Here is a 12,462-nt window from a genome sequence, read left to right on the forward strand (position 1 = left end):
CTCCAACTGCCTGCCTTCTCTGTTTCTTATATTACCGCCACATCCCCTGGGTTTCTACCGCTTCCCCATGATCAACCAATTCTTCCCTGGGAGTCACATTACATCAGCATTACTAATGCAATATCTATTATATACCTTTTTTTAAAAAAAAAAAAATTCTAGGCAATCAATTTAAAACGAACCTCGGTACTGGTAAAATTTAACATGGAGGATGGATTGTCTGAGGTTAAATGCAAACTCCTGCGAGATTTGGGGACATACATTTATATTCATATTAAATATATACCTGTTGAATTTGTGCTTTTTCGCAATGCTTCAGAGACCCCGAGCTTTTGAGGGATTGGCATGGTAGAGAAGATGGGTTCCCAAAAATTTCGCCAAAACTTCAAGACTCCATTAAAAGGACTGCTCCATACACTCAAGGAACACCCACCAACAAAATCCATCTTCACAACCACTAGATTAGCTCACTGGCGAGTGAGACTGCAAGGTTTGGGGGCCCGACTATACCACTCTGCGCTGCGCATGGGGGGGGATGCTCCCATTTGCCTGCAACTAGACGTTTCCCCCTCGCTTGGTTTTGCCCCTGCTCCCCCTGCGCAGGCATCTACAGTGCGTCAGGCCGGCGCTTTATAGAGGCAGCCTGGGCGGCTCCGCTCGCTGTTTTTCTTCTCTGGGTTGTGCTTTTTTCTGCGGTTAGCGAAGATGCAGCTCAAACCGATGGAGATTAACCCTGAGGTGAGCGTCGAGTGCACCGTTGCCCGGGGGAGCGGGGGCTTAGGGTCAACGGTGGCAAAGGAATGGTATCACTGACTTAATTTTTTTTACTTTGCATTTGCCTTTCAGATGCTGAACAAAGTGAGTGGTGTCTCGTGCTTTCTCGGCCCCCCTCCCCCGAGAGCGTGGAGACGAAGGCGCCCACCGAGCCGCGCCCTGCGCGCTCCAGAGGCGGCTGGGCTGGGGCATACTGGGCGCTTTCTGCCCCTGCATTTGCGGGGTGACTCTGCGAAACCACTTTGGGGGAGATGGAGGAGGATGCGCCCAGATGGGAACAAGTGCTGGGAAGAGCTCATGAGGGCGTGGCGCTGGCCGCGCAGACTCTGGTACCCGGGCTTCGCCGGAGCCACGTGTGGGCTGCGCTTTGTGCTGTGTCATTGCACTGGCGCTGGGTGGGGCGGGGCGGGGCCTTCTCCTGAACTCCGGCGTGGGTGAGGTTCGCGCGTGCTGGCCCCGCCCCCTAGCAGGTGCGGGTGATTTGTCGGTCCCCCTGCGCCTGGCCGCTTTATCTCCTCTCTGCAGGTGCTGGCCCGGCTGGGGGTCGCGGGCCAGTGGCGTTTCGCTGACGTGCTGGGGTTGGAGGAGGACGCTCTAGGCTCGGTGCCAGCACCTGCCTGCGCGCTGCTGCTGCTGTTTCCCCTCACTGCCCAGGTAGGGAGTGGGGTCGGGGATGGTCAGGTCCCGACGATGCACGGTGCTTCCAAACCCCAGCTCGGCATTGAGGGCTCCCCACCTGGCCTGACCTCCAGACCTGACTAACTGGCTCCTTTTGTTGGGGATAAAGGTCGCACCCTCTCCCCGGGGGGTGGGAGGGAGTGTCTGCACTTTCCCTAATATCTATTCACTGGGGCGCCTCTTGTAGTAGTGTCTCTTCACTCATCTCTCTAGAGTTGCCTTAAATTGGGAAGAGAAGGAGCCCAGTTATCCCCAATCTCCCATCCCAATTATCCAGGGAAATCCTACGCATGAATTGAATTTAGGCTTTTCTGAGTCTTCCACTTGGGGGACTGTTGGTTATTTCCCTTTTAAGGATTGTAACCTGTCAGCTCATTATTTGCTTCTGACTCCCACCTAGAGCTAATTTGGATGGGCCTGTCCAAATCACAAGGACACAAAAGCTTCTTTAATTCACCTCAATTGCCTCGGTTCCTGGAGGCCTTGGGGGGTTCTTCCCACCCCTTCACTCCCCACAGCATACACGCTCTTGAGTGCACCTTTTGAAGTGGAATCACTTGTGTGGTTCCTGTGCTGGGACCCTCTTCTCCCTTTCTTTACCCTCTGGTCTCTCTGACCTTGTAGCTAAATGTATTAGGTGGTTATTTGTAGTATTTTGGAAACACCTTTTTATTTTCCTTAAATGGTCTTTCTCCTACAGTGGAGTGAGGATATATGTACCTCAGAGATTGAGCATCAGATAAAAAATCATAGTTGGGATATTTGTTGTCTTGCAATGTAGGGAAGCCTGGTAATTAGTATGTTGTCTAGTTCCTATTGCTGTCACATGACTGCATTTGGGACACCATTCCAAACAGTAAAGTTAAATGAAGCATCATCCTTACACTAGGTATAACTAGAAGCATCCTTGGCCTAAACAAAAGTCCATGTGGAAGTTCCAGACCTTCCTCTTAGTACATGGGCTAAATATTATTTAAAAAAAAAAAATATTGTGGCTATAAGGATAATATCACTGGCATGTTTTTCTAGCCGAAGTCTTTACTTGGGTAAAATTTCAAATCATTTCTAGTCAAATTGGCTTCCTTGACCACATGCAAAATAATCTCTAGCTCTTACTTGAGCATCTGAGTTTTCCATTAGAGGAACCATGATGACTCGGGGTTTTGAGCAGCACTCGGTCAAGGCCTCTGGGAGGCAGTGGTGCAGCATGCTTGCCTTCTGAAGCTTCCAGGTCTCCTTTTGCTGGCTCCTTTTGCTGGCTCCTTTTTAAGGAACATTCTAGTTTGAAAGGCTGTGTTTTGTTCTTCAACCTGTCAAATTTACCAATCACCTATTCTGCACAGAATTCCCACTGAGCAAAAAACACAAGCAAATTTAACAAAAAAGTCAGGCTTATGGGTTGAGTCTTAACAAACCAATGCTAAATCAGAAAGCATCTACTTTTAACTAAGGGAATATTGTGAAATCCTAAATGGACTTCTTCTAAAACATTAATTTTAAGTGGTGGTGAAATATTTGCAGAAGTATATTCATAGAACAGTTTAAATGACCCTAATGCTGCTATGGCTGTCCTATTTTGAAATTTTATCTAATTGGTCTAGAGAGGTGAAAATCTTAAACAGTCTGAGTAACAGTTCAAGGATCTGGTAGCTAGAAAGCAAGAACTTCCTACTAGTTGGGGTCAAGCTCAAACTTCATTTCCATGTACAGTAATGCAAGACAGAGTTGGAAATATTTCTTGTATTCTGTCTGAATTTTACTGGTTACGGAAAATTAGTGTTTCATAGCATTAATACCCTGCTGTTAACAGAAGTCATAACTTTTAAGTTCTTTAAAACTCATTTGGGAAAGATCTAGACAGTCTTATTGAATTACTATGCAAAAAGCTAGCAGATGCTCCCGTTCATATACTAGATTCTATCCTCTACTCCAGATCGGTAATCTGTCCTCAGATTAAACTGTGAAACTGGCAAGGACAACCTGCTATCACTTCTTCCTCTTGTATGGTGAGAAGTTTTTATAAAATCACAGCTCAACACTTGGTCCAGTTAGTTGTCTCTTTTCTAAAAAACGGGGGCAAAGAAATAGGTCATTTCTTTCACTTGTTCTTTTCAACAGTTAAGCTTGTATATGGTTTTGTGTTTGAAAACATCTATCTGGACAGAATAGAAGTAGAATGTTAAAGAATAATGTAATGTAAACCAGCTGGTGTTATTGTTGGGAATTAAATTAATCATCTTAATTAGGATGTCTCTGAAATACAACCGGTGTTAGGGTGAAAGAAAATAATAAACACATCCCTGTGTTCTGACTTCATGGTACCCTCCATCTCAAGCTAAAAGGTTGCAGTGGTGTCTAGACAGAGCCTTGGGCAACATCCAAGACAGTGACTGCACTGCAGCATCAGGGTGGAGTCTGAGAACCTACTGGAGCCCCACTGGCCTGTGTGGGATGGGAGGCAGTCAGGCCACCGTCTGGGCGTGGCCAGATCTAGAACCAAGGCTCCTGCTCACACATCCCACTTGTGTTTCCATTTAGGTAGCAGAACTCACTGTGCTGCCATCTGTTCTTTGCGTTTGCATTTTAATATGTAAAAAAATGCTTCCATTCACAGCATGAGAACTTCAGGAAAAAACAGATTGAAGAATTGAAGGGGCAAGAAGTTAGCCCTAAAGTGTACTTCATGAAGCAGACCATTGGGAACTCCTGTGGTACAATCGGACTGATACATGCAGTGGCTAATAATCAAGACAAGCTGGAATTTGGTACGTGTGGCCGCTCACCCTCTATTTAAACTCAAAATATGGAGTTCAGAAGGCACAATTAACTGACCCATTTCATTCTCCTGGGCTGATCCAACAAAATCACTCTTAAAATGGTCTTAAAACCTGTTTAGTCAGGGGTGCTAGTTAAACAGCTACCATCTGAGGTGATGGTTTGTCTGCTAGCATTTTTGTGGTTCTGAGGTAAAGGAAAAAACAGAGGGCTGATCGGGGTAGTGATTCTCTCATGGTTCTCCTATTCAGTTCTCAACAATTCTAGAGAATTAGATGATGCTGAGAAGAATATCAATAGTTAGGACCTGTCTTGAATGGTTCAGTGTCTCATAAGCAACTGGAGAACCAGACCAGCTCAGAGTAGTGAGGTTCCTCTGGGAGGAATGCTCCTCAGGGAGGTGGAGCAGCAGGTAAAAACCTTGGGGTGCAGGTATGAGCAAAGTCAGGTCAAGGGCTTTAGTCACCTGCAGTGAATGCTATGGAGGAAAGAGAGAAGTGAGTCTGAGCCTTTGAGTTTCTCAGAAGTTCAAGGAATAGGGGGGAAAAAAGTTAACATGGGCATTCTGTGTGATTTAGGCCAAGGGTCAGCAGGCTTTAAAGGACAGAATAAATTTGTTTAGGTTTTGATGGCCACATAGATTAGCTGTAAATCAGTGGGTGTGGGTGTGTTCCAAAATTTCATTTACAAAAATAGGTGACAGTTTGACTCAACTTAGACAATGGCCAGGAGCAGCTAGGAATTGAGTAATTTCAATTAATAGTTCATGCTATTGCTTTTTGCAATTCAAATACAGAGCTGGATGGAAGTGCATAACTGTAATCCCAGGTACCAGGAGTCTGAGGCAGAAGGATTTGAACCCAGGAGTTTGAGGCCAGTCTGGGCAACATAACTTTAAAAAAATTGTTTGAACTGGGGGTGTAGCTCAGTGGTAGAGCACTGTCTAGTATGCACAAGGCCCTGGGTTTGATCCCCAGTACTGCAACCTATATATGTGTATTTTAATTGTCATTATTTGTGATTCTGGGTATTGAACCCAGGGAATCTCTGCCACTGATCTACATCCCCAGCCCATTTTGTTTTTTTATTTTGACAGGGTCCGAGTTGCCCAGACTGCCCTCAAATTTGGAATCCTCCTGCCTCAATGTCCTTAGAAGCTGGGGTTACAGGCATGAGCCACCATGCCAGGCTTAATTGATTTTTTATAAAAATACTTTTAGTTGTAGATGGACACAATACCTTTATTTTGCTTATTTTTTTTAATGTGGGGCTGAGGATCAAACCCAGTGCCTCATGCATGCTAAGCAAGCACTCTACCACTGAGCCACAACCTTAGCCCTTAATTGGGAAATAAAGGAAATGTGGCCAAGACTCTACTCTTGATATACTTCTGAAATTAAGATAGCTTCTGGAAGCTGCCTTTTCAAATATTGACTTGATTGTGCTTTATTTAAAAAGTTGTAGCTTGATCCTTTTATTCTAAAATATCCCTATATTTAGAGTTCTGTGTTCCTGAACTCAAGAGATGTGATTTTTGTAACCACATGATACTGAAGTCAGGAGTTAATTTGTCTCATAGCCCTTCTCATAGAGATGAGTATTTTTTTTTAGTGCTGGAGATTGAACCCAGGGTCTTGCACATGATAGGCAAGTGCTCCACTACTGAGCTATATGTATATACCCTCAGCCCCTGCAGATTTTGATGTGGTTTCAATTTAACAAATTTGTTTTATTTAGGTATGAAAGTTCAATAGCTATGTGATCAGTCTCCTAGGCTTATCCACACTGATCTGTAACAGTTCTTATACCAAGAGCCCACTAGTCAGTTGTCTCTAAGCCAGACTGTATGAGGTCTTCAGATTTCTAAGATCATTGTATGTACAGTGCTGGGGATGGAGCCTAGGGCTTCACACATGCAAGCACTCCACCACTGAGCTACGTCTCTAGCCCTCTAAGATCTTTATATTAACATCTATCTGGATAATTGAATTATTATGATGGAGTTGTCTATCCTAAAATAAAAATCTTGGTTTGGCAATTATTAGATTGTGCTGTTATATAGAGTCATATAAATAATAGATATTAATTATAGATTAGGTGTATAGATACAGCAGTAGACAAGGCAGCCCATTTATGGCACTGAAATCTCTCAGATGTTCCAAATGAATAAGTACTGTAATGTGATAAGAGGCCATATTAAAGACTCAGGTGAAATTGGGTGTGGTGGTACTTGCCTATAATCCCAGCTGCTTAGGAGCCTCAGGTGGAAAGATAGCAAGTTTGAAGCCAGCCTTAGGAATTCAGTGACATCCTATGACCAGACAAAAGGTCTGGGGGTGTAGCTCAGTGATAGTGCCTTTGGGTTCAATCCCCAGTGCCTCACCCTCCAAAAAAGATGATTCAGGTCGTTTCTATGGGACTGGCCATGTAAAGGCTTATGTTGGCAATAAATGTTATCATAAATGCACTTGCTTGCATTATTTTTTCTATGCTAATGCATGCATTTTCTTTTTTTAAAGAGGATGGATCAGTCCTGAAACAATTTCTTTCTGAAACGGAGAAGATGTCCCCTGAAGACAGAGCAAAATGCTTTGAAAAGAATGAGGTACAAAAAAAATTTCGTGAAGTATCGCTTTTAAATAATTCTGGAGAGTTTTGTGCTATTTCTTTTCTCTCTTCTGCAGGCCATTCAGGCAGCCCATGATGCTGTGGCACAGGAAGGCCAATGTCGGGTAAATGCAAATACAAATCCGAGCCAGATTGCCCAGGTGCCATCTGTGTTTCCATGGGAGTATTTGTAGGAATCTCTTTTGCGAGAATATAGTAAATGACCAGTGTTATCCACCACCCAAGGTCAATTCAGCAGAAAATTCTACCCAAATAATGCTGTGACTGGATCTGTTCACAAAAATGGCTCTTTAGAAATTTAATTGGCAGTTGAAATTGTCTTGTATGCTTCAGATGATATAGTATGTAGTATGTCTAGATTTAAATGAATCTTTCAGAGTAACACCTCTCCTAGTAATTGAGCATCTCAAGCAATCTTCTCACAGACTGCTGGGGAGAGTAAGGTACACCAACAAGACTGACTAGTTCTAGAAGGTCTAAATTTGCCATAATGGGAACAAAACATCGAAGTCAACTGCTGATGTTTTGTTTGCTCTGCCATTTTCTAGATTTGACTTTGAGTGAGATACTTACTCTCCTTAAGCCCAAGTTTCCTTCTCAGTAAAAAGCATGTGATAGTACCACCTTCAGAGCTTGTCATAACAATTCCAATATTTCTACCTTAAAAGGCCCTATTTTAAGCCAGTTATGTAGGAAATATGTGAATACCAGCTTCATGATTTAAAAATACAAGCTGGTTCAAATATGTTCCACTTGAATTGTAAGAGCATTTATTTTCAACAAGTTCATCTTACACTCATTTTCAAAAAAAATTTCTTGACTCTCTGCAGGTAGATGACAAAGTGAATTTTCATTTTATTCTGTTCAACAACGTGGATGGCCACCTCTATGAACTTGGTACGTGTCAGTCCATTTTGGAGAAGCCACTGTAGTTTCGTGTATTCTTTCAGACTTTATTTCTCTAACAGTATTGATGTATGACTTTATGGCTCTTGGTGTATTGTTTATGAAGCCAAAGATGTTCTCATGGGGGCACTTAACCCTTTATCAAACCCAAGCACCCTTCTCAGGAAGCTGGCATACCCAACGGAAGGCTTCAGTTATAACCAGTGAGGAGGACAGGGCAGGTCGGCTCCAGTCCAAGGCATATGTGTGCAGACTCTCCACCTCCCTGACGGTGACCCCTAGTATTGTCATTTTCAGACCAGGAATACCTTTAGAAGAGGATCAATGCCTACATGTGACCTTGTTTATGTAAAGATAGTATGAATATGTTGGAGCCATTTGTATTAGCTGGTTTATGGCAACAAAAAGGAATTTCCATCTTGTTAGACTTATCCCCTTTTTATGAATGGAGAAAGACTTGCAGGTGTATTTTCTCACGTGGCAACACTACTATAGACTGAAAAGGGCAAAGGAGACTTGGAGGCAGTTAGCAATCATTGAAGGACAAATCTCAAAGGGCTCTTCTTGCCTCCCTCTTTCCTGGACCTCAGAGATTGCATCTCTGGTCTTTTCCAAGTAATGGGGGCACATTCCCCTCTGGTAGTGGTAGCTGGATTGGGTTTGTGTTATCTCTGAACAGGTTAACCCATTAAGTTCTATCATCCCAGATGTGGGAGACCTATAAAAAACTTAAATACACCACTTATGGTAACTTTTGGAAAAAAAAAAAAAAAAGTCTTGAGATTTCTATTCTTTTAAGGAAAATGATAAGATGAATGATTATAGCATTGAAAAAAAAAGTATATGAAAAATATATAAAGGATACATGGATTCTGGATTGATTTCCAACCTACTTTAGTGCACCTGTGTCAGTCTTGTTGCAATATTTGAAGAATTGAGAACTTGGGATTTGGGCTAATTGTAGGTTAGAATTGCCTGGGGTGGATACCTCGCAGCTGCAGCTTCTCACTTCATGACCAAGGTTCTCTTTGCGGGGAGTGGCAATGATATTTAGAAGAATCCAAAACTTCCCCTGGGCTAGGTTAGCACTTCTGCAAGAAAGCATGTGGGGAAAGCTGACGTGCCTGTCTTCTTTGTTCTAGATGGGCGAATGCCGTTTCCAGTGAACCATGGTACCAGCTCTGAGGGCTCCCTGCTTCAGGTAATCTTCAGAGTGCCTCTCTGCACCACAGCTACATCTCCAGCCGGTGCGGATGCTGTCTAAAGTACTGACATTCTTCCCCTTCTGCCAGCACCAGCTGCTTGTTAATAGCAATCTTCAGGGTTTAAAGATCATCTCAGTAATTGTACCTACCTCATTTTATAGCGGGTGTTTTAAACAGGATCCTTCATATAAGCCCTAACTTTCGTGTGCTGTCTTTAGACCACAGTTGGAATTAGTCTGAAAGCTCTGGCTTTGCTCCCTTATGGAATAGGGTGATCATTGTCCTCCTGCCAGGTTGCATGATTGTAACACCCACCTGAGTGTTCCCTAATCCTCTAAGACTGCTGTGTTCTGGTTGCTCCTATAGGTAGAGCACTGTGGATTCTGGGTATGTAGATTCAGGATTTTTATTCCCATGTGTTCCACTGTTACAGAAGGAGAGAAGCAGATTGAAAAAAATGACTCATAAGAACTTTAAGATCCAGGATCCTGTGAAATCCTGGTAGAAACCTTGAGCCAGTAGGCAGTTACTAGGCCTTTTCAACTAAAAAATGAGTTTCTAGAATAGAATCAATTTGCTGTTATAAAGGAAAATTGCTTAATTATGATAAAATACATAATACTATTAAGGTATAAGAACTTTATTTATAGTAGTAATAATCATCTTTGAGCCCTTGGCATGTGCACAGTCGCTGGGGGGCGGGGGTGATGTCAGCAAACTTCTGTAATCAGAGTCAGAAAATATTTTAGGAATTGGTCTGGGATTGTGGCTCAGTGGTAGAGCGCTTGCCTAGCATGTGTGAGACACTGGGTTCAATTCTCAGCACCACATAAAAATAAATAAAGATACTGTGTCCATCTACAACTAAAAAATATTTTAAAAAAATATTTTAGGCATTGTGTAGAATATGGCTGTGTAGCAAGTATTCAATTCTGCTGTTATAATTCCTGAGAAGCCCATAGACAGTATCTAAATGAATGTGTGTCATAGCTGAAGTTTGCTGACTTCTGGGTTAGATGCTATCCTAAGTGATTTATATAAAGTCTCATTAATGACGCAACAAGGTAGGACTCATTGTTCCCATTTTGCAGATGAGGAAGCAAGAGCAGAGAAATTAAGTAATGCCCAAGGTCAGTGTATTAACCTCAGTGATAACCTCAAGGTGCTAGTAGACCAGATTATGCCACTCAAGGAGAAGGGTCACTTTATTTAGACTGTCATACACGCACATCCCTGAGATGAATTAAAGCCAATTCTTGGTATATGGGAATGGTAATGTGGAAAGAGAAATAGATCTAGAAGAGCCTGATGGGATCTTTTTTTAAAATTTATTTTTTAGTTGTAGTTGGACACAATACCTCTTGTTTTATTTATTTTTATGTGGTGCTAAGGATCAACCCAGGGCCTGCCTCATGCTAAGTGAGCGCTCTACCGCTGAGCCACAACCTCAGCCCCCAAGTGGGATTTTAATAAGAATCAGACTTTACTTTTGGTGGGAGTGAGAGGCAAAATTTCTGGTCTGTGACACCAAAAGGGGAAAGACTGTAGTCCTCCTAATAAGGCTTTTAAGGTTCGTATTAATTCACCTCTAGATTTACACTAATACTATAAAAATGTCTTATGTGGAATAGCTCTTACATGAGTTATAGGGAAGGTAAACCTTGTTGAGATAAATAAAAACTGATTAATTGGAATCTCATAGTAAATGAATATAAACCAGCATCTTGTTAAAGTTGTTACCCTAAGTAAGGCCAATACTATAAGGTTACAGATACATTAGGTTGTGTTAACTGCTCACTATATTAATTGTTAAAATGGTGAGAAACTATACAAACTATACAGACTCACATAGTGGTGCACGCCTGTAATCCCAGCTACTGTGGAGGCTGTGGCAGGAGAATTGCAAGTTCAAGTCCAGCCTTGGCAACTTGGTGAGATCCTCTCTCAGAAACAAAATTAAACATAAGATAGAAGGGCTGGGGATATAGCTCAGAGGTAGAACACTCTGGGTTCAATTTCTGGTACTCCATTGTAGTTGATGCTTTTTTAGGGTTAAACTCATTTTTGTTAGTGATTTCTAAACTTCAGAAACTGAAATTACATTTATATTCTGTCATTGAGGATTCTTTTTCTTCTTAAAGGTTCGGAATGGCTTATTGGCATGATCTTTCCACCAAACTTTTTACAAGTTGTACAGATAAGCCCTACAGTTTGGCAAATAATTACATTTGGATCAATTTTCAGTTACTGGTCTTTGTAATTAGAAATAGGAACATGTTTCACAGCACCAGAAAGCTCTTAAGAATTCATCACTTTATCTGTACCTGGAATTACCTCAGGTAAACTTTAAGGCTGTTTTATAAAATGTTTACTTGAAAGAAATTTGTCTCTTTTCCAGGAGTTTGAGGTAGAAGAACTATTCTCTTAATGCACCATTAGGAAGGAAAGATCAGGTTTTTTGTTTAAATTTTTCTTAGTTGTAGACAGACACAATAGCTTTATTTATTTATTTATCTTTATGTGGTGCTGAGGATTGAATCCAGTGCCTCTCCTGTGCTAGGCAAGTGCTCTACCACTGAGCCACAACACCACACTGAGGGATCAGCTTTGTACCCAGACCAGGCACAAGGCTAGGGAAGCCCAGAGCCACTTGGTGCAAGTGATAAAGGGATTGGAGCTGCGTTTCCTGGCACCTGGTGGTTTTTTTTTTTTTTTTCTCTTGCCTTAAGCCCTGACTTTCAAGGTTAGAGAGGGATTTCGAGTTGATGGGTACACCTTTTGAGACTTCCATTTCAGGCTGTTTCTGCTGGAGTTTAATGTCTGCCCTCCTCTCCAGGACGCTGCCAAGGTCTGCAGAGAGTTCACCGAGCGTGAGCAGGGAGAAGTGCGCTTCTCTGCGGTGGCCCTCTGCAAGGCAGCCTAGTGCCCCGTGGGAGGCACCTGGCTGTTCTCCCCTCCTCCATCCATCGTGAAAATACCTCCCTGCCAAGCAGTCTTCAGTGCTTCAGTCCTTGTGAAACACGGCTGTCTCCTTCCACACGCTCGCTCCTCCCTCCACCACACCCGAGCACTAGCAGAGATCTTGAGCCAAGTTGGTGTGAGCTTCAGAGGCGAAGCGTCTCCCCACTGTGTCTTGTTCCTTAATAGCTTAATGCTTTCAATGGCAACTTTGGTTTGTGTCTGTAAGTTAAGGCCTTGGATGTGGTTTAATTGTTTGTCCTTAAAAGAAATAAAACTTTTCTGCTGATGAGAAATAAATCTAAGTTGGTTCTCATTATCTTTACTTCACCTCCTCCCCCAATATCTCTCAAATTATTTTGACATTAATATATGAATATCTTATACAAGTTATACAGCACAGATAAGAAAATTACTATAAAATACTACTGGTTTAGTGTGTTTAGACTTTTTCCTATGCATTTATGTTCCTATGCATCCTTCTGGAAACTAGAGATTTCTTAAATGAACCATTTTAGGGACAATTTTAGATTCATAG

General features: G+C 42.3%; 1 protein-coding gene across 2 annotated transcripts; it reads left to right on the plus strand.

The window, feature by feature from the left end:
• Positions 1-687: 687 nt before the first annotated feature.
• On the plus strand, positions 688-12,229 carry Uchl1 (ubiquitin C-terminal hydrolase L1). 2 transcript variants are annotated; one of them, XM_076864643.2, is made up of 9 exons: positions 688-738; positions 847-858; positions 1,300-1,428; positions 4,067-4,217; positions 6,747-6,832; positions 6,912-6,959; positions 7,686-7,752; positions 8,904-8,962; positions 11,803-12,229. In XM_076864643.2, the coding sequence occupies exons 1-9, from the start codon at positions 706-708 to the stop codon at positions 11,887-11,889; spliced, it is 672 nt and encodes a 223-aa protein (XP_076720758.2). In that variant the 5' UTR covers positions 688-705; the 3' UTR covers positions 11,890-12,229. The 2 variants fall into 2 exon arrangements, with proteins under 2 accessions (XP_076720758.2, XP_076720759.2); XM_076864644.2 differs by having other exon boundaries at positions 11,763-11,813.
• The last annotated feature ends 233 nt before the right edge of the window (positions 12,230-12,462 follow it).

Source organism: Callospermophilus lateralis, chromosome 8 (assembly GCF_048772815.1).
Source record: "Callospermophilus lateralis isolate mCalLat2 chromosome 8, mCalLat2.hap1, whole genome shotgun sequence".
In the NCBI taxonomy this organism is placed as follows: Eukaryota; Metazoa; Chordata; class Mammalia; order Rodentia; family Sciuridae; genus Callospermophilus; species Callospermophilus lateralis.

Bases quoted from the DNA above. Each gene is read 5' to 3' on its own strand.
- Uchl1 (XM_076864643.2), top strand. From the start codon at position 706: ATGCAGCTCAAACCGATGGAGATTAACCCTGAG. The intron at 1,429-4,066 runs GTAGGGAGTGGG...TTCCATTCACAG, and splicing joins TGTTTCCCCTCACTGCCCAG to CATGAGAACTTCAGGAAAAA. The intron at 4,218-6,746 runs GTACGTGTGGCC...CTTTTTTTAAAG, and splicing joins TCAAGACAAGCTGGAATTTG to AGGATGGATCAGTCCTGAAA.